The 17,497-nt window shown below is 57.9% G+C and overlaps 1 protein-coding gene across 1 annotated transcript; it reads left to right on the top strand.

Annotated features, from left to right (window-relative positions):
- The first annotated feature begins 1,327 nt into the window (after positions 1-1,327).
- On the top strand, positions 1,328-11,360 carry VPS18 (VPS18 core subunit of CORVET and HOPS complexes). The gene is made up of 5 exons (XM_038741197.1): positions 1,328-1,519; positions 6,296-6,437; positions 6,549-6,640; positions 6,855-8,737; positions 10,541-11,360. The coding sequence occupies exons 1-5, from the start codon at positions 1,429-1,431 to the stop codon at positions 11,267-11,269; spliced, it is 2,937 nt and encodes a 978-aa protein (XP_038597125.1). The 5' UTR covers positions 1,328-1,428; the 3' UTR covers positions 11,270-11,360.
- Positions 11,361-17,497: the final 6,137 nt, after the last annotated feature.

Genomic DNA, 17,497 nt, shown 5'->3' with positions numbered 1-17,497 from the left:
GAGAAGTTAAGTGACTTGCCCAAAGTCACACAGCAGACCAGTGGCGGAGTTGGGATTAGAACCCATGCCCTTCTGATGGCCATGCCCGGGCTCTAGCCACTATGCCAGGCTGCTTCCCTGCTGGTCTGTATGGATAATTCTATTTTCTATTTATCTACTTTAATGGCATTGACACCTGTCTACTTAATAATAATAATAATAATGGCATTTGTTGAGCACTTACTATGTGCAAAGCACTGTTCTAAGCACTAGGGAGGTTACAAGGTGATCAGGTTGTCCCATGGGGGGCTCCCAGTCTTAATCCCCATTTTACAGATGAGGGAACTGTGGCCCAGAGAAGTTAAGTGACTTACCCAAAGTCACACAGCTGACAGTTGGCGGAGCCAGGATTTGAATTTTGTTTTTGTTTTGTTTATTTTTTTTGTATATATTTTGTTAATATGTTTGGTTTTGTTCTGTGTCTCCCCCTTCTAGACTGTGAGCCCACTGTTGGGTAAGGACTGTCTCTATATGTCGCCAACTTGTACTTCCCAAGCGCTTAGTACAGTGCTCTGCACACAGTAAGCGCTCAATAAATACGATCGATTGATTGATTCCCTGCACGCTCCTTTCGGGGAAAGCCCAGTGTCCTCCCTTGGTCCTCACTCGCTATTACTGAAACCTTTCCTGCTCAGCTCCCATTTCTGGACTGTGAGCCCACTGTTGGGTAGGGACCGTCTCTCGATGTTGCCAACTTTTCCCAATCGCTTAGTCCAGTGCTCTGCATGCAGTAAGCGCTCAATAAATTCATTAATTCAATGCAGAATGTGTGCAGAGCACTGGACTAAGCGCTTGGGAAGCCCATGTTGGCAACATCTAGAGACGGTCCCTACCCAACAGCGGGCTCACAGTCTAAAAGGGGGAGACAGAGAACAAAATCAAACATACCAACAAAATAAAATAAGTAGAATAGATAGGTACAAGTAAGATAAATAAATAATCAATCAATCGTATTTATTGAGCGCTTACTGTGTGCAGAGCACTGTACTAAGCGCTTGGGAAGTACAAGTTGGCAACATCTAGAGACGGCCCCTACCCAACAACATGCTCACAGTCTAGAAGGGGGAGACAGACAACAGAACAAAACATATTAACCAAATAAAATAAATGACCCCGCCCACTTTGGCTCCGCCCCTTTCCCCACAGGCCACGCCCCTTATGACTCCGCCCCCATACGCTACTCCCGCAGGCCCCGCCCCCTCGCCAGCTGTGCTCCTGTAGGGCACGCCCCCTCCTGGTCGCGTCGTTAAGGCGCAGGCGCAGTCGGGGCGGTAGGCCCGAAGCCCCGGGCTCGCGTAACGGGTCGGGCCGGCCTCCCGTTGGAGGGGAGCGGGGTCCGCGGAGGCCACGATCGGTCCTCCCTCCCTCCGTCCCTCCTTGGCCGCCATCATGGCGTCCATCCTGGATGAGTACGAAGACTCGCTGTGGCGGCCCGCCGTGGTGCCGCCGGGGCCCCCCGCCCTGGGCATCCCGCACTCTGGTAAGTAGCCCAACGCTTCTCCCAGGGCTTTGCACACAGGCCACCCTCCATCAGACCGAATGAATGAATGAATGAATGACCCAATGAATGAATGAATGACCTGACAGGACCGGCCCCGCCCCCCACCAGCCCCCTCTCTCCCCTCACCCCACAATCACCCTCATTCATTCAATCAATCAATCAATCAATCGAGCGCTTACTGTGTGCAGAGCACTGGACTAAGCGCTTGGGAAGTACAATCAATCAATCAATTGTATTTATTGAGCGCTTCCTGTGTGCAGAGCACTGGACTAAGCGCTTGGGATGTCCAAGTTGGCAACATCTAGAGACAGTCCCTACCCAACAGTGGGCTCACAGTCTAAAAGGGGGAGACAAAACCAAACATACTAACAAAATAAAATAGAATAGATAGGTACAAGTAAAATAAATAAATAACTAGAGTAATAAATCTGTACAAACATATATACATATATGCAGGTGCTGTGGGGAAGGGAAGGAGGTAAGATGGGGGGGATGGAGAGGGGGACAATCGCCCTCTTTCATTCATTCATTCAATCAATCAATCAATCAATCGTATTGATTGAGCGCTTACTGTGTGCAGAGCACTGGACTAAGCGCTTGGGATGTCCAAGTTGGCAACATCTAGAGACAGTCCCTACCCGACAGTGGGCTCACAGTCTTAAAGGGGGAGACAGAGAACAAGACAAAACATACTAACAAAATAAAATAAATAGAATAGAAAGGCACAAGTAAAATAAATAAATAACTAGAGTAATAAATATGTACAAACATATATACATATATGCAGGTGCTGTGGGGAAGGGAAGGAGGTAAGATGGGGGGGATGGAGAGGGGGACAATCGCCCTCATTCATTCAGTCAATCAATCAATCGTATTTATTGAGTGCTTACTGTGTGCAGAGCACTGGACTAAGCGCTTGGGAAGGACAATCAATCAATCAATTGTATTTATTGAGCGCTTCCTGTGCGCAGAGCACTGGACTAAGCGCTTGGGAAGCCCATGTTGGCAACATCTAGAGACGGTCCCTACCCAGCAGTGGGCCCACAGTCTAAAAGGGGGAGACAGACGACAAAACCAAACATACTAACAAAATAAAATAAATAGAATAGATAGGTACAAGTAAAATAAATAAATAGAGTAATAAATATGTACAAACATCTATACATATATGCAGGTGCTGTGGGGAAGGGAAGGAGGTAAGATGGGGGGGATGGAGAGGGGGACTTAACATATATATCTGTACTAAGCACTTGGGAAGTACAAGTTGGCAACATATAGAGACAGTCCCTAAACATATATGCATATATACAGGTAGTTACTTTTAGACTGTGAGCCCACTGTTGGGTAGGGACTGTCTCTATATGTTGCCAACTTGTACTTCCCAAGCACTTTGTACAGTGCTCTGCACACAGTAAGCGCTCAATAAATACGATTGATGATGTACAAAGATATATACATACATACAGGAGCTGTGGGGAAGGGAAGGAGCTAAGATGGGGATGGAGAGGGGGATGAGGGGGAGAGGGGGAGTATAAGTACAAGTTGGCAACCTATAACTGTGAGCCCGCTGTTGGGTAGGGACCGTCTTTATATGTTGCCAACTTGTACTTCCCAAGTGCTTAGTACAGTGCTCTGCACATGGTAAGCGCTCAGTAAATACGATTGAATGAATGAATAGAAGATTGACATGCCCAAAGTCACACAGCTGACAACTGGCAGAGCCGGGATTTGAACCCATGACCTCTGACTCCAAAGCCAATGCTCTTTCCACTGAGCCACGCTGCTAATAATAATAACAATCATTATTCATTCTATTTATTCTGACAGTTTTGACACCCATCTACTTGTCCTGTTTTGCTGTCTGTCTCCCCCTTCTATAATAATAATGATGGCATTTACTAAGTGCTTACTTTCATTCATTCAATCGTACTTATTGAGTGCTTACTGTGTGCAGAGCACTGGACTAAGCACTTGGGAAGGACAAGTTGGCAACATATAGGGACGGTCCCTACCCATTTTGTTGTCTGTCTCTCCCTTTCATTCATTCATTCAATCGTATTTATTGAGCGCTTACTGTGTGCAGAGCACTGTACTAAGTGCTTGGGAAGAACATGTTGGCAGCAGAAATAGACGGTCCCTACCCAACAGCTGGCTCACAGTCTAGAAGGGGGAGACAGACAACAAAACAAAACATATTAACAAAATAAATAGAATAAATACATACAAGTAAAATAAAGAGTAGTAAATATGTACAAACATATTCACATCTATATGCGCACATATATATGCACATGCACGTGTATATATGCACATATATACTATGTGCAAAGCACTGTTCTAAGCGCTGGGGAGGTTACAAGGTGAACAGGTTGTCCCCCTGGGGGCTCCCAGTCTTCATCCCCATTTGACAGATGAGGTCACTGAGGCCCAGAGAAGTTAAGTGACTTGCCCAGCGTCACCCGGCAGTGCAACTTGTACTTCCCAAGCGCTTAGTCCAGTGCTCTGCACACAGTAAGCGCTCAATAAATACGATTGATGACGATGATGATGATGATGATTGGAACCTGCGGCCTCTGACTCCCAAACCCATGCTCTTTCCACTGCTTCTTAAGGTGATCAGGTTGTCCCACTTGGGGCTCACAGTCTTCATCCCCATTTTACAGATGAGGGAACTGAGGCACAGAGAAGTGAAGTGACTTCACACAGCTGACAATCGGCGGAGCCGGGATTCGAACCCATGACCTCTGACTCCAAAGCCCGGGCTCTTTCCACTGATCCACGGTTTTGACACCTGTCCACATGCTTTGTTTTGTTGTCTGCCCGTTGTTGGGTAGGGACCGTCTCTATATGTTGCTGACTTGGACTTCCCAAGCGCTTAGTCCAGTGCTCTGCACACAGTAAGCGCTCAGTAAATACGATTGAATGAATGAGAGTCCGAGGACCCTGAACGGGCCAAGGCCTTCCGGACGGACCGGAAGGGAAATCAGATGGAGGCAGGAGCAGGGCGCTAACTCGGCCGGGAAGAGACACCACCCCCGGCCCGCGGGACGGGCCCCGGATGGGGAAGTGGCTTTAGGAGAGGCCGAGGAAGCAGAATGGGGAAGTGGCTTTAGGAGAGGCCGAGGAAGCAGACCGGCATAGTGGTTAGAAGCCTGGGAGTTGGAAGGTCGTGGGTTCTAATCCCGGCTCCTCCACTGATGCTGTGTGTGGTATTTGTTAAGCGCTTACTATGTGCCAAGCACTGTTCTAAGCGCTGGGGAGGATACAGGGTGATCAGGTTGTCCCACGGGGGGCTCACGCAATTTTCTTTTAGACTGCGAGCCCACTGTTGGGTAGGGACTGTCTCTATATGTTGCCAACTTGTACTTCCCAAGCGCTTAGTACAGTGCTCTGCACACAGTAAGCTCTGCACACAGATTGATTGATTGAGGAGACTGTGGGGGACGGGAGGCCTCCGGCCCCGTCGCCTACTGGGGCATGGAGCTGACTAGAGAGGTGGACACGAGTGGCTGGAACCCGGGCCTCGGAGTCGGAAGGAAGAACCTGGGTTCTAATCCCACTCCACCTCTTCTCTGCTCGCGTGACCTAGGGCCAGCCGCTTCACTTCTCTCTGCCTCAGTTACCTCATCTGTTAAATGGGGATTGAGACCGTGAGCCCTGGGTGGGACCGGGACCGTGTCCAACCTAAGTACCTTATACTTACGGTGCCCGGCACGTAGTAAACGCTCAACCAAGACCATGCTCTGTACACAGTAAGCGCTCAATAAATACGATTGATGATGATCAAAAAACAGCCGACGGCAGGCACTTCACTTCTCTCTGCCTCAGTTGCCTCATCTGTTCAATGGGGATTGAGACCGTGAGCCCTGTGTGGGACCAGGACCGTGTCCAACCTAAGTACCTTATATTTACGGTGCCCGGCACATAGTAGACACTCACCCAAGACCATCAAAAAACAGCCGGCGGCAGGCACTTCACTTCTCTCTGCCTCAGTTACCTCATCTGTTAAATGGGTATTGAGACCGTGAGCCTTGTGTGGGACCGGGACCATGTCCAACCTAAGTACCTTATATTTACGGTGCCCGGCACGTAGTAAACGCTCAACCAAGACCATGCTCTGCACACAGTAAGCGCTCAATAAATACGATTGATGATGATCAAAAAACAGCCGGCGGCAGGCACTTCACTTCTCTCTGCCTCAGTTACCTCATCTGTTCCATGGGGATTGAGACCATGAGCCCTGGGTGGGATCGGGACCGTGTCCAACCTAAGTACCTTATATTTACGGTGCCCGGCACGTAGTAGACGCTCAACCAAGACCATCAAAAAGCGGCCGGCGGCAGGCACTTCACTTCTCTCTGCCTCAGTTACCTCATCTGTTCCATGGGGATTGAGACCGTGAGCACTGGGTGGGACCGGGACCGTGTCCAACCTAAGTACCTTATACTTACAGTGCCCGGCACGTAGTAGACGCTCAACCAAGACCATCAAAAAGCGGCCGGCGGCAGGCACTTCACTTCTCTCTGCCTCAGTTACCTCATCTGTTAAATGGGGATTGAGACCGTGAGCACTGGGTGGGACCGGGACCGTGTCCAACCTAAGTACCTTATATTTACGGTGCCTGGCACGTGGTAGATGCTCAACCGAGACCATCAAAAAACGGCCGGCGGCAGGCCGGCTCCCCCGCGGTTGGGAAAACGTCCCGGGACCCCCTTTCCCCGCTCGTTCCCACTGCCCCGCTCTCTCTCGGTCCAGGGTTCGTGACAGCCCAGCTGGAGAAGGAGGCGCCCATCTTCACCAAGCAGCGGATCGACTTCACCCCGCCGGAACGCATCACCAGCCTGGTGGTCTCCTGCAACCAGCTTTGCATGAGCCTGGGCAGGGACACGCTGCTCCGGTGGGCCGGGCCGGCCACGGTCGGGGGGGGCCGCCCCGGCGGGGCGGGGAGGGGGCGGCGGGGGTCCCGTGGGCACCGCCCCGCGTGACGCGGGGCCCCCGTCTCCCGCAGCATCGACCTGGGCAAAGCCAACGAGCCCAACCAGCTGGAGCTGGGACGCAAGGATGAAGCGAAGGTCCACAAGATGTTCTTGGACCCCACGGGTGAGGAGGGCCGGGGGGGGGCGCGGGGCGGGGGGCGAGGGAGCCGGGGCCCTGAGCCTTTTAGACCGTGAGCCCACTGTCGGGTAGGGACTGTCTCTCTGTGTTGCCAATTTGTACTTCCCAAGCGCTCAGTCCGGTGCCCTGCACGTAGTAAGCGCTCAGTAAATACGATCGATGAGGGTGATGGTTGATGACGAGCCGTCCCCCCCCCCAGGCTCCCACCTCCTCGTTGCCCTGAGCAGCGCCGAAGTCCTGTACGTGCACCGCGGCGGGCCGAAGGTGCGCCCGCTGGCCCGCTGGAAGGGGCACGTGGTGGAGAGCGTGGGCTGGAACAAGGCGCTGGGCACGGAGAGCGGCACGGGGCCCATCCTGGTGGGCACCGTCCAGGGCCAGATCTTCGAGGCGGAGCTGTCGGCCAGCGAGGGCGGCCTGTTCGGGCCGGCCCCGGACCTCTGCTTCCGCCCGCTGTACGCGCTGACCGAGGAGGGGGGCCCGGCGCCCGTGTGCTGCCTGGAGGCCGAGCGGGGCCTGGACGGGCGCGGCTTCGTCCTGGCCACCACCCGCCAGCGCCTCTTCCAGTTCTCCGGCCCGCGGGCGGCGGGGGAGGGCGGGGCGGAGGCGCCGGGCTTCGGGGCCCTGTTCGCCCCCTACGCCGACCACCCGCCCCCGTTCCGCGAGTTCCCCGGCAGCCTGGGCTACAGCGAGCTGGCCCTGTACACCCCGAAGCTGCGCTCGGCGCCGCGGGCCTTCGCCTGGATGATGGGGGACGGCGTCCTGTACGGGGCCCTGGACTGCGGCCGGCCGGACGCCCCGCTGAGCGAGGAGCGGGTGTGGGAGTACCCGGCGGGCGTGGGGCCCGGGGCCAGCCCGCCCCTGGCCATCGCGCTGACCCAGTTCCACTTCCTGCTGCTGCTGGCGGACCGGGTGGAGGCGGTTTGCACGCTGACGGGCCAGGTGGTCCTGCGGGACCACTTCCTGGACAAGTTCGGGCCGCTGCGGGGCATGGCGAAGGACGCGGCCACGGGGCAGCTGTGGGCCCACACGGAGCGGGCCGTCTTCCGCTACCACGTGCGGCGCGAGGCCCGCGACGTCTGGCGCACCTACCTGGACCTGAACCGCTTCGACCTGGCCAAGGAGTACTGCCGCGAGCGGCCCGACTGCCTGGACGCCGTGCTGACCCGCGAGGCCGCCTTCTGCTTCGGCCAGGGCCGCTACCTGGACAGCGCCCGCTGCTACGCGCTGACGCAGAGCTCCTTCGAGGAGATCGCCCTCAAGTTCCTGGGGGCCCGGCAGGAGGCCGCCCTGGCCGAGTTCCTGCAGCGCAAGCTGGCCGGGCTGAAGCCGGCCGAGCGCACGCAGGCCGCCCTGCTGACCGCCTGGCTGACGGAGCTGTTCCTCAGCCGGCTCGGGGCCCTGCGGGGCCGGCCCGGGGACCGGGCCCGCTACCTGGAGGCGCGCGACCAGTTCCAGGCCTTCCTCGCCAGCCCCCGCCACAGGGAGTGGCTGCTGGCCGGCCGGGCCCTGGTCCACGAGCTGCTGGCCAGCCACGGGGACACGGAGCACATGGTGTTCTTCGCCGTGGTCACGCAGGACTACGGGCGCGTGGTGGCCCACCACTGCCAGCACGAGGCCTACGGGGAGGCCCTGGCCGTGCTGGCCCGCCACCGGGACCCCCAGCTCTTCTACAAGTTCTCGCCCGTCCTCATCCGCCACACGCCCCGCCAGCTGGTGGACGCCTGGATCGCCCAGGGCCCCCGCCTGGACGCCCGCCGGCTCCTCCCGGCCCTGGTCAACTCGGCCGGCCCGGCCGGCGAGGCCCAGTCCGTCGGCCAGGCCATCCGCTACCTGGAGTTCTGCGTGCGAGAGCTGGGCGAGACCGACCAGGCCATCCACAACTACCTGCTGTCGCTCTACGCCCGCGGCCGGCCCGACGCCCTGCTGGGCTACCTGGTGCAGGCGGGCACGAGCCCCCGCCGCGTCCACTACGACCTCAAGTACGCCCTGCGCCTCTGCGCCGAACACGGCCACCGCCGCGCCTGCGTCCACGTCTACAAGGTGCTGGAGCTCTACGAGGAGGCCGTGGACCTGGCCCTGCAGGTGAGGGGGACCCCGAGGGAAGGACGGGGGCCGGGGACGGGGGGGGCGGGGGGCTCTCCCACCCCGGTCCCGCCCGCGGGGGAGAGTCCGGGCCCGGGGCGGCGCTTACTACGTGCTGGGGGGGGCGGTTACAAGGTGATCGCGTTGTCCCACGCGGTTGCTCGCGGTCTTCATCCCCAGTTTCCAGATGAGGCGACTGAGGCCCAGAGAAGTGAAGCGACTCGCCCGAAGTCACCCAGCCGACAGGCGGCAGAGCCGGGATTAGAACCCGTGACCTCCGACTCCAGATCCCGGGCTCTTTCCACTGAGCCGCGCTGCTTCCCTAGCCGGGGGCCCGGCGGCCCTCCCATCCCGGCTCCACCGCTCACCTGTCGGGAGACCTCGGGCGAGCCACTTCACTTCCCTCTGCCTCAGTTCCCTCATCCGTAAAATGGGGGTCAAGGCCGTGAGCCCCGTGTGGGGAAAGGACGGTGTCCAACTTGATTGCCTCGCGTCCACCCCGGTGCTTAGTACGGTGCCCGGCACAGAATAGGTGGCAGCAGAATGAGCAGCGGCGCGGCTCAGTGGAAAGAGCCCGGGCTTTGGAGTCAGAGGTCGTGGGTTCGAATCCCGGCTCCACCAATTGTCAGCCGGGTGACCTCGGGCGAGTCACTTCACTTCTCTGGGCCTCAGTTCCTTCATCTGGAAAATGGGGATGAAGACTGTGAGCCCCACCGTGGGGCAACCTGATCGCCTTGTAACCTCCCCAGCGCTTTGAACAGTGCGCTGCACATAGTAAGCGCTTAATAAATGCCGTTAAAAAAAAAAGTGCTTAACAGATACTATTATCTGTTATTATAATTATTATTACCTCATTATTCTTCCTGTTGATATTGTCATTCCCCCTAGACTTCGAGTCCTTTGAGGGACAGGGTCTGACCTGATTATCTTTTTTGGTTTGGTTTCTGCTATTGTTTTAAGCGCTTACTGTGTACCAGACACTGTACTAAGCGCCGGGGTAGATACACGCTAATCGGGTTGGACACGGTCCGTATTCCACTTGGGGCTCGCGAGCTTAATCAGCCTGGCTCAGTGGAAAGAGCCCGGGCTCTGGAGTCCGAGGTCATGGGTTCGAATCCCAGATCCGCCAGCTGTCAGCTGTGTGACTTTGGGCAAGTCACTTCTCTGGGCCTCAGTTACCTCAATCAATCAATCAATCGTATTGAGCGCTTACTGTGTGCAGAGCACTGTACTAAGCGCTTGGGAAGAACAAGTTGGCAACGTATAGAGACGGGCCCTACCCAACAGTGGGCTCACAGTCTAGTCTCATCTGTAAGATCATCATCAATCGTATTTATTGAGCGCTTACTATGTGCAGAGCACTGTACTAAGCGCTTGGGAAGTCCAAATTGGCAACATATAGAGACAGTCCCTACCCAACAGTGGGCTCACAGTCTAAAAGGGGGAGACAGAGAACAAAACCAAACATACTAACAAAATAAAATAAATAGGATAGATATGTACAAGTAAAATAAATAAATAAATAGAGTAATAAATATGTACAACCATATATACACATATACAGGTAAGATGGGGATAAAAACTGTGAGCCCCCCATGGGGACAACCTGATGACTTTGTAACCTCGCCAGCGCTTAGAACGGTGCTTTGCACGTAGTAAGCGCTTAACAAATACCATTATTATTATCATTATTAATCTCCGTTTTACGCACGAGTCCAGAGAAGTGAAGTGAGCCGCCCAAGCGGCTGCCCGGCGGTGCGGGGCGGGGGGTGAGGTACACGGGAGATACCCCTCCTCCTCCAGGTGGACGTGGACCTGGCGAAGGAGTGCGCGGACCTGCCCGAGGACGACGAGGAGCTGCGCAAGAAGCTGTGGCTGAAGATCGCCCGCCACGTGGTGCAGGAGGAGGAGGACGTGAAGACGGCCATGGCCTGCCTGGCCAGCTGCCCGCTGCTGAAGATCGAAGACGTGCTGCCCTTCTTCCCGGACTTCGTCACCATCGACCACTTCAAGGAGGCCATCTGCGGCTCCCTGCGGGCCTACAACCGGCACATCGAGGAGCTGCAGCGCGAGATGGAAGAGGCCACGGCCAGCGCCCAGCGCATCCGCCGCGACCTGCAGGAGCTGCGCGGCCGCTACGGGGCCGTGGAGCCCCAGGACAAGTGCGCGGCCTGCGACTTCCCCCTGCTCAACCGCCCCTTCTACCTCTTCCTCTGCGGCCACATGTTCCACGGCGACTGCCTGCTGCAGGCCGTGCGGCCGGGCCTGCCCGCCTACAAGCAGGCCCGGCTGGAGGAGCTGCAGCTGAAGCTGGGGGCCGCCCCGCCCGCGCCCCTGGCCCCCAAGGGCCCCGCCCGGGCCAAAGAGGCCGAGGCCGCGGGGGCCGCCCCGCCGCCCGACCAGCTGCGGGCCGAGCTGGAGGCTTTGGTGGCCGCCGAGTGCGTGTACTGCGGGGAGCTGATGATCCGCTCCGTCGACCGCCCGTTCATCGACCCCCAGAGCTACGAGGAGGAGCGGCAGAGCTGGCTCTAGCGGGCGACCGGGCCGCGGTTTTGCCCGGATGGCACCCCCGTTCTCCCTCCTCCGGCTCAGGAAGAGAAGGGGCCGAGGGAGGACGGTCTCCTCGGCGGCTCCGCGGGGGTCGGCCGGGGGCTGCAGAATTAAACCGCTTGTGACGCTGGCCCCGACTCGGTGCCTTTATTCGGGGTCGGGGACGGTGTAGGACTAGGCCCCCCGGCCTGGCCGTGGGCTCGTCTCCCTCCCCGGGCCTCAGTTTCCCTGGCAGCCGGCTTCTCACGCAGCCCTTACCACCAGGTCTGCGAGGAGGAGAGCCGAAGCCCTTAATGATAATAGTTTAGTCTTCCAGACTGTGAGCCCACTGTTGGGTAGGGACCGTCTCTATATGTTGCCAACTTGGGCTTCCCAAGCGCTCTGCAGTAAGCGCTCAATAAATACGATTGAATGAACGAATTTTAGCGCTTGCTAGGTGCCAAGCACTGTACTGAGCGCCGGGGTGGAGACAGGCAAATCAGGTTGGACACAGTCCCTGTCCCACGTGGAACTTGCAGTCTCCATCCCCACTTTACAGATGAGGGAACGGAGGGACAGACAAGTGAAGAGACTTACCCAAGGTCACGCAGCAGAGAAGTCGAGGAGCTGGGATTAGAACCCGTGACCTTCTGACTCGCAGGCCTGTGCTCTGGCCACGATTCCGTACTGCTTCTCCTGCTGCCCGGTGGGACTGAAGCTCCTTCTGAGCATGAGAATCCACTCCCCATTTCCCTCCTCCCCATCCTCTCTCCCCCTGCAACCTCTGGCCACATAACATCGTGGCCTAGTGGGATAGGGAAGCCAAAGATTGTGGGTTCTAATCCCGACTCTGCCACTTATCTGGTGCGACACCTGGGGCAATTCACTTGGCTTCTTTAGGCCTCAGTTCCCTCATCTGTTTTAAAAAAACAGGGATTAAGACTGTGAGCCCTAAGTGGGAAAGGGTCCAACTGGATTATCTGGTATCTGCCCCAGCGTTCAGAACAGGGCCTGGCACACCCAGCTCTTAGAACAGTGTTTGGCCCATAGTAAGCACTTAACAAATACCATCGTTATTATTAGTAGTAGCAGCTTGGCTCAGTGGAAAGAGCCCGGGCTTGGGAGTCAGAGGTCATGGGTTCTAATCCCGACTCCGCCACTTGTCAGCTGGGTGACTTTGGGCAAGTCACTTCACCTCTCTGTGCCTCGGTTACCTCATCTGTAAAATGGGGATTAAGGCCGTGAGCCCCACGTGGGACAACCTGATCACCTTGTATCCTCCCCAGCGCTTAGAACAGTGCTTGGCCCATAGTAAGCGCTTAACAAATGCCAACATTATTATTATTAGTAGTAGTAGTAGGAGGAGGAAGCATTTAACAAATACTGTAATTATTAATTAGCTGGTTCTCTCCCTGGCCAGCAGGGGGCGGCATTCCCGGCAGCCCCGGCGGTGATTCTCTCTGTGGCCACCAGGGGGCGGTGATTCCCCATTTATGATAATAATAATAATAATAATGGTATTTGTTAAGCGCTTACCATGTGCAAAGCACTGTTTTAAGCGCTGGGGAGGTTACCAGGTGATCAGGTTGCCCCACAGGGGGCTCACAATCTTCATCCCCATTTGACAGATGAGGGAACTGAGGCACAGAGAAGTTAAATGACTTGCCCAAAGTCACCCAGCTGACAGTTGGCGGAGCCGGGATTTGAACCCATGACCTCTGACTCCCAAGCCGTTGGTCTTTCCACTGAGCCGTGCTGCTTCTCCATTTAGCCCCAGTGTGCCCCGTTCCTGGCCCTGCCCCTGCCCCTGCCCTTGCCCCTTCACCCAACCGCACCCCACCCTCCCAAGGCCCGGACTGCACCTCGGTGCTGTAGCCCTGAGGCCTGGCCCAGCCTCCTCCAGCTTCAGGCTCCCAGGGGCCCTGACTTCAGGGCCCGTATGACAGTGGGGGGGCCTTCCCTTTGGTCCCAGCCAGGTGACCAGTCATCTTGGGTCCCGGGGGAGACCTGTTGGCTGGACCAGAGCAAAAGTGGAACCGGGGAGCAAAGTTCCCCCAGGTGCTGGAGCTCGTATCCCGGCTGATGGGATGGGGAAACAGGAGGCCCTTCCTCCCAGCCACAAAAGTCAGCCAAGGAGCACCGTTCCCTGTTGCCAGGTGTCCCGCTGTGAGGCCTCAGGCACGGGCTGCGCTCCGCTTGCCACCCTGTGTCCCTGAGGGGGCAGGGAAAACTTTCCTTGGCACCCTCCTGGCACAGCTGAGGGGCACTTCCCACGCTTCGTCGCCCACACAGGGACCACTGCTCAGCCCGAGGTGGCCTGCGGATGCCCCTTCTGTGCTCAGGCCCACCGGGGTCACCCTCTACCCCCTCGCCCGGTGGAGAAGACCCTAACCTGGGCTGGCCTCCACCTAGACATAAGAGCAAACAAGGAAGCGTAGGTTCCTCCCGGCTCTGGGGCGATGGGCACCAGCGAGTCCTGCGGCCCCTCTCCCACCTCGTCTCCGGATGAGGTCAGACGGGGAGGCAGCTGCCTTCTCCTTGTCCTTCCCTAATGGGCCTGCCTGAAGCCCCCTCCCCCAGCCCGCAGAGGCCACACACCACCTGCCCCTTCGGCTTTCTTCCGTCGCCAGGGCCGAGACCCCCGGCGTGGCTTCCGTTTTCCTGGAAGCAGATTCCCAAGCGGCAGGATCCGCTTCCCCTCCTCGCCCTCCGGGCCCAGGAAAGGATGGCGGGATGGGAGACGGCGGAAGAGAGGGGACGGGGTCCCCCAGGCCCGGCCGGTCCCGGGCGCAGGGGGTCGGGCCCTTGACCCCTTGGGTCTCCAGGAAAACCCGGCTCCCCTTCCGAGCCGGTTCTGGAAAGAGGCGTCGGCCGGGCCCCGTGGTAAATAAGGAAACCACCTGGGGGCCGGGGGCGGCCACGTCACGGCCGGAGCAGGTGCTTCCTGCGGCCACGGACACGGCCCCGGACGAGGCCCCACCCGAGAGCAGCCCTCCCTGACTCACAGACGGCAGGGGGAGCGGGGGACCCTGCATGCAGCTGCCAGAGAAGCAGCGTGGCTCAGTGGAAAGGGCCCGGGCTTTGGAGTCAGAGGTCATGGGTTCAATTCCAATTGTCAGCTGGGGGACTCTGGGCGAGTCACTTCACGTCTCCGGGCCTCAGTGACCTCATCTGGAAAATGGGGATGAAGACTGGGAGCCCCCCGTGGGACAACCTGATCACCTCGTAACCTCCCCGGCGCTTAGAACGGTGCTTTGCACATAGCAAGCGCTTAATAAGTGCCATCATTATTATTACTCCATCCGCCCTGCCCTGCCCACCCCTCCAGGAGCAGAGGCTCAGGGGGATCGTGCCATCGCCCTGTGGAGTGGCAGTTCCACCCCCTCTATCCCTTGGGCGGTGCCCGGGGAACCGGCTCCCTGCAGACAGGGCGCGACCCGGCCGCCCCAAACCTCCTTCATCAATCATCATCAATCGTATTTATTGAGCGCTTACTATGTGCAGAGCACTGTACTAAGCGCTTGGGAAGGACAAATTGGCAACACATAGAGACAGTCCCTACCCAACAGTGGGCTCACAGTCTAAAAGGGGGAGACAGAGAACAAAACCAAACATACCAACAAAATAAAATAAAAAGGATAGATATGTACAAGTAAAATAAATAGAGTAATAAATATGTACAACCATATATACATCTATACAGGTGCTGTGGGGAAGGGAAGGAGGCAAGATGGGGGGATGGAGAGGGGGACGAAGGGGAGAGGAAGGAAGGGGCTCAGTCTGGGGGTCTGTCAGTCTGTCTGTCCTTCAGGGGGTCAGGACCTAGGCCAGGATTGGGCTGCGGTGGGGCCCGGCATCCGAGGTGCCCCGGGTGACGGGGCACTGCCCGCCCACCCCCCTGGCACCTGGGGGATATAGGCCCAGGGGGCCGGAGGGCAGTGTCAGGTTTGGGGGCGGTGGCCAGAGGTGGCCCAAAGCTGCAGGCCGGCCTGGGCCTCCCTCTCCCCCTCCCCCTCTCCGTTCCGCTTCTTCGAGACACTTTCTCAGGCGGAAATTCCCAGAGGTCAGAGGAGGGAAACGGTTAATTCCTTTTATTCAATGGACCCCCCTCTCGCCTCCCCCCCACTTCCTCCCCCCACTTCCCGCCCCCCCCCGTGTGAACAGGAAGTGCAGAGGAAAAGGCTCTGAGCACAGCAGCTGGGAGCGGGAGGGAGCCGGCTGGCTCGGGCCCAGCCCAGGCCGACCCAGCCCCCCGCTCCTCAGGCCCAGACCACCCCCCGGGGTTCCCCACCCAGTGCCCCCCAACCTCAGCAAGCTCCTCTCCCCCCTCACCAGCTCCCAGGAGTTGGGGAGAATTGCCCTGCGAGGGCGGGCAGGACTCCAGTTGCGTTCTGCAGTCCAGCCTTTCCCTGTGGGCACCCGGCTGATGCCCAGGGAGGCGGCGGGTGTGTGTGGGGGGCCCACAGCCATGACGGCATCCCAAGGGCATCTCCCTTAGCTGCCCGCTAAGAGAAAGGCTGGCAGGGGGGTGGGCAACGCGGGCTGAGGCCTTGCGCCGGCTCCTCGGCCCTGCCAGCCCTTTGAAGCTCACGCGGGGCTTCCTGTTTGGGGCGGGCGATGCCCGTGCCCCTCCCCGCCCATTGTTCTGCAGAGACCACGGGTCCCGCTGGTGCCCTCCAGCCTGACTGTACAGCAGGAGCAGCAGCTGACGGGAGGGGGAGGGGGGGAAGGGGAGGCAGGGACAGCGGGCGCAACCGCGCGGCGGGCACCGGGCCGGACCCGTCGGGCTTCGGTGCCAGTCAGGGGGAAGGCCGGTTCAGATTCAGGGGAGGGGCAGGGGGAAGGGTCGTGCCCGGGGAGCTGGGGCCCGGTCCCCGAGATGAAGCCGGGTGGAGGATGCCCAGGAAGGGTTCCCAGGCTCTCGGGGGCCAAAGGTTGTTTGTGTCTCCCAGGCACCCCGGGAAGGCCACGCAGCTCTCCGGCTCCCACGCCCTGCCCGGCTTCCCCATCCCGCGGGCTCTGATGCCCTCCTCCCCTCGCCGAGGGTGTGGGAGTGCCTGGCTCCAGCCTTGCCAGCCCCATCTCTGCCCCATTTGGGTTGGGAGTGCCCAGGGTCTGGGCCGGATCCGGCCCCTGAGTTGGGCAGAGTGAGGTCTGGCACTCGGGGACTGGGTTGTGAATAATAATAATAATAATGATGGCATTTATTAAGCGCTTACTATGTGCCAAGCACTGTTCTAAGCGAAGAGCCGGGGAAGGCGGGCAGGGCAGGGGCAGGAGAGAAGCAGCCCGGCCTAATGGCTAGACCCCGGGCCTGAGAGTCAGAAGGACCTGGGTTCTAATTCCGGCTCCGCCGCTTCTCTGCCGTGTGACCCTGGGCAAATGACTTCACTTCTCCGTGACTCAGTTCCCTCATCTGCAAACCGGGGATAATAATAATAATGATGGCATTTGTTAAGCGCTTACTATGTGCAAAGCACTGTTCTAAGCGCTGCGGGGGGGACACAAGGTGATCAAGTTGTCCCATGTGGGGCTCCCAGTCTTAATCCCTATTTTTACAGATGAGGTCACTGAGGCTCAGAGAAGTTAAGTGACTCGCCCAAGGTCACACAGCAGACTTGCGGTGGAGCCGGGATTCGAACCCATGACCTCTGACTCCAAAGCCCGGGCTCTTTCCACTGAGCCACGCTGTGGGATGGAGACCACGAGCCCCATGGGGGACGTGGACTGTGTCCAACCTGATTATCCTGTGTTCATTCAATCGCGTTTCCTGAGCGCTTACCGTCTGCAGAGCACTGTCTTAAGCGCGGGGGAGAGTACAATACAACAATAAACAGACACATTCCCTGCCCAGAAGGAGCTTACAGTCTAGAGCGGGGAAGACAGACGTTAATATAAAAATAAAATGAATGATAGAGACGTATACAAGTGGTGTGGTAATATAAAAAAAAATGATAGATACGTATACAAGTGGTGCGGGGCTGGGATAGGGGAAGAACAAAGGGAGCAAGTCAGGGCGACACAGAAGGGAGGGGGAGAAGTGTACTTATCCCAGTCCTTGAGAAGCAGCGTGGCTCAGTGGAAAGAGCCCGGGCTTTGGAGTCAGAGGTCGTGGGTTCGAATCCCGGCTCCGCCACATGTCCGCTGTGTGACCTTGGGCAAGTCACTTCACTTCTCTGAGCCTCAGTCACCTCACCTGTAAAATGGGGATGAAGACTGGGAGCCCCACGT

This window comes from Tachyglossus aculeatus (genome assembly GCF_015852505.1).
Source record: "Tachyglossus aculeatus isolate mTacAcu1 chromosome 12 unlocalized genomic scaffold, mTacAcu1.pri SUPER_6_unloc_1, whole genome shotgun sequence".
Classification (NCBI taxonomy): domain Eukaryota; kingdom Metazoa; phylum Chordata; class Mammalia; order Monotremata; family Tachyglossidae; genus Tachyglossus; species Tachyglossus aculeatus.
This window is presented reverse-complemented; position numbering and strand designations above follow the sequence as displayed.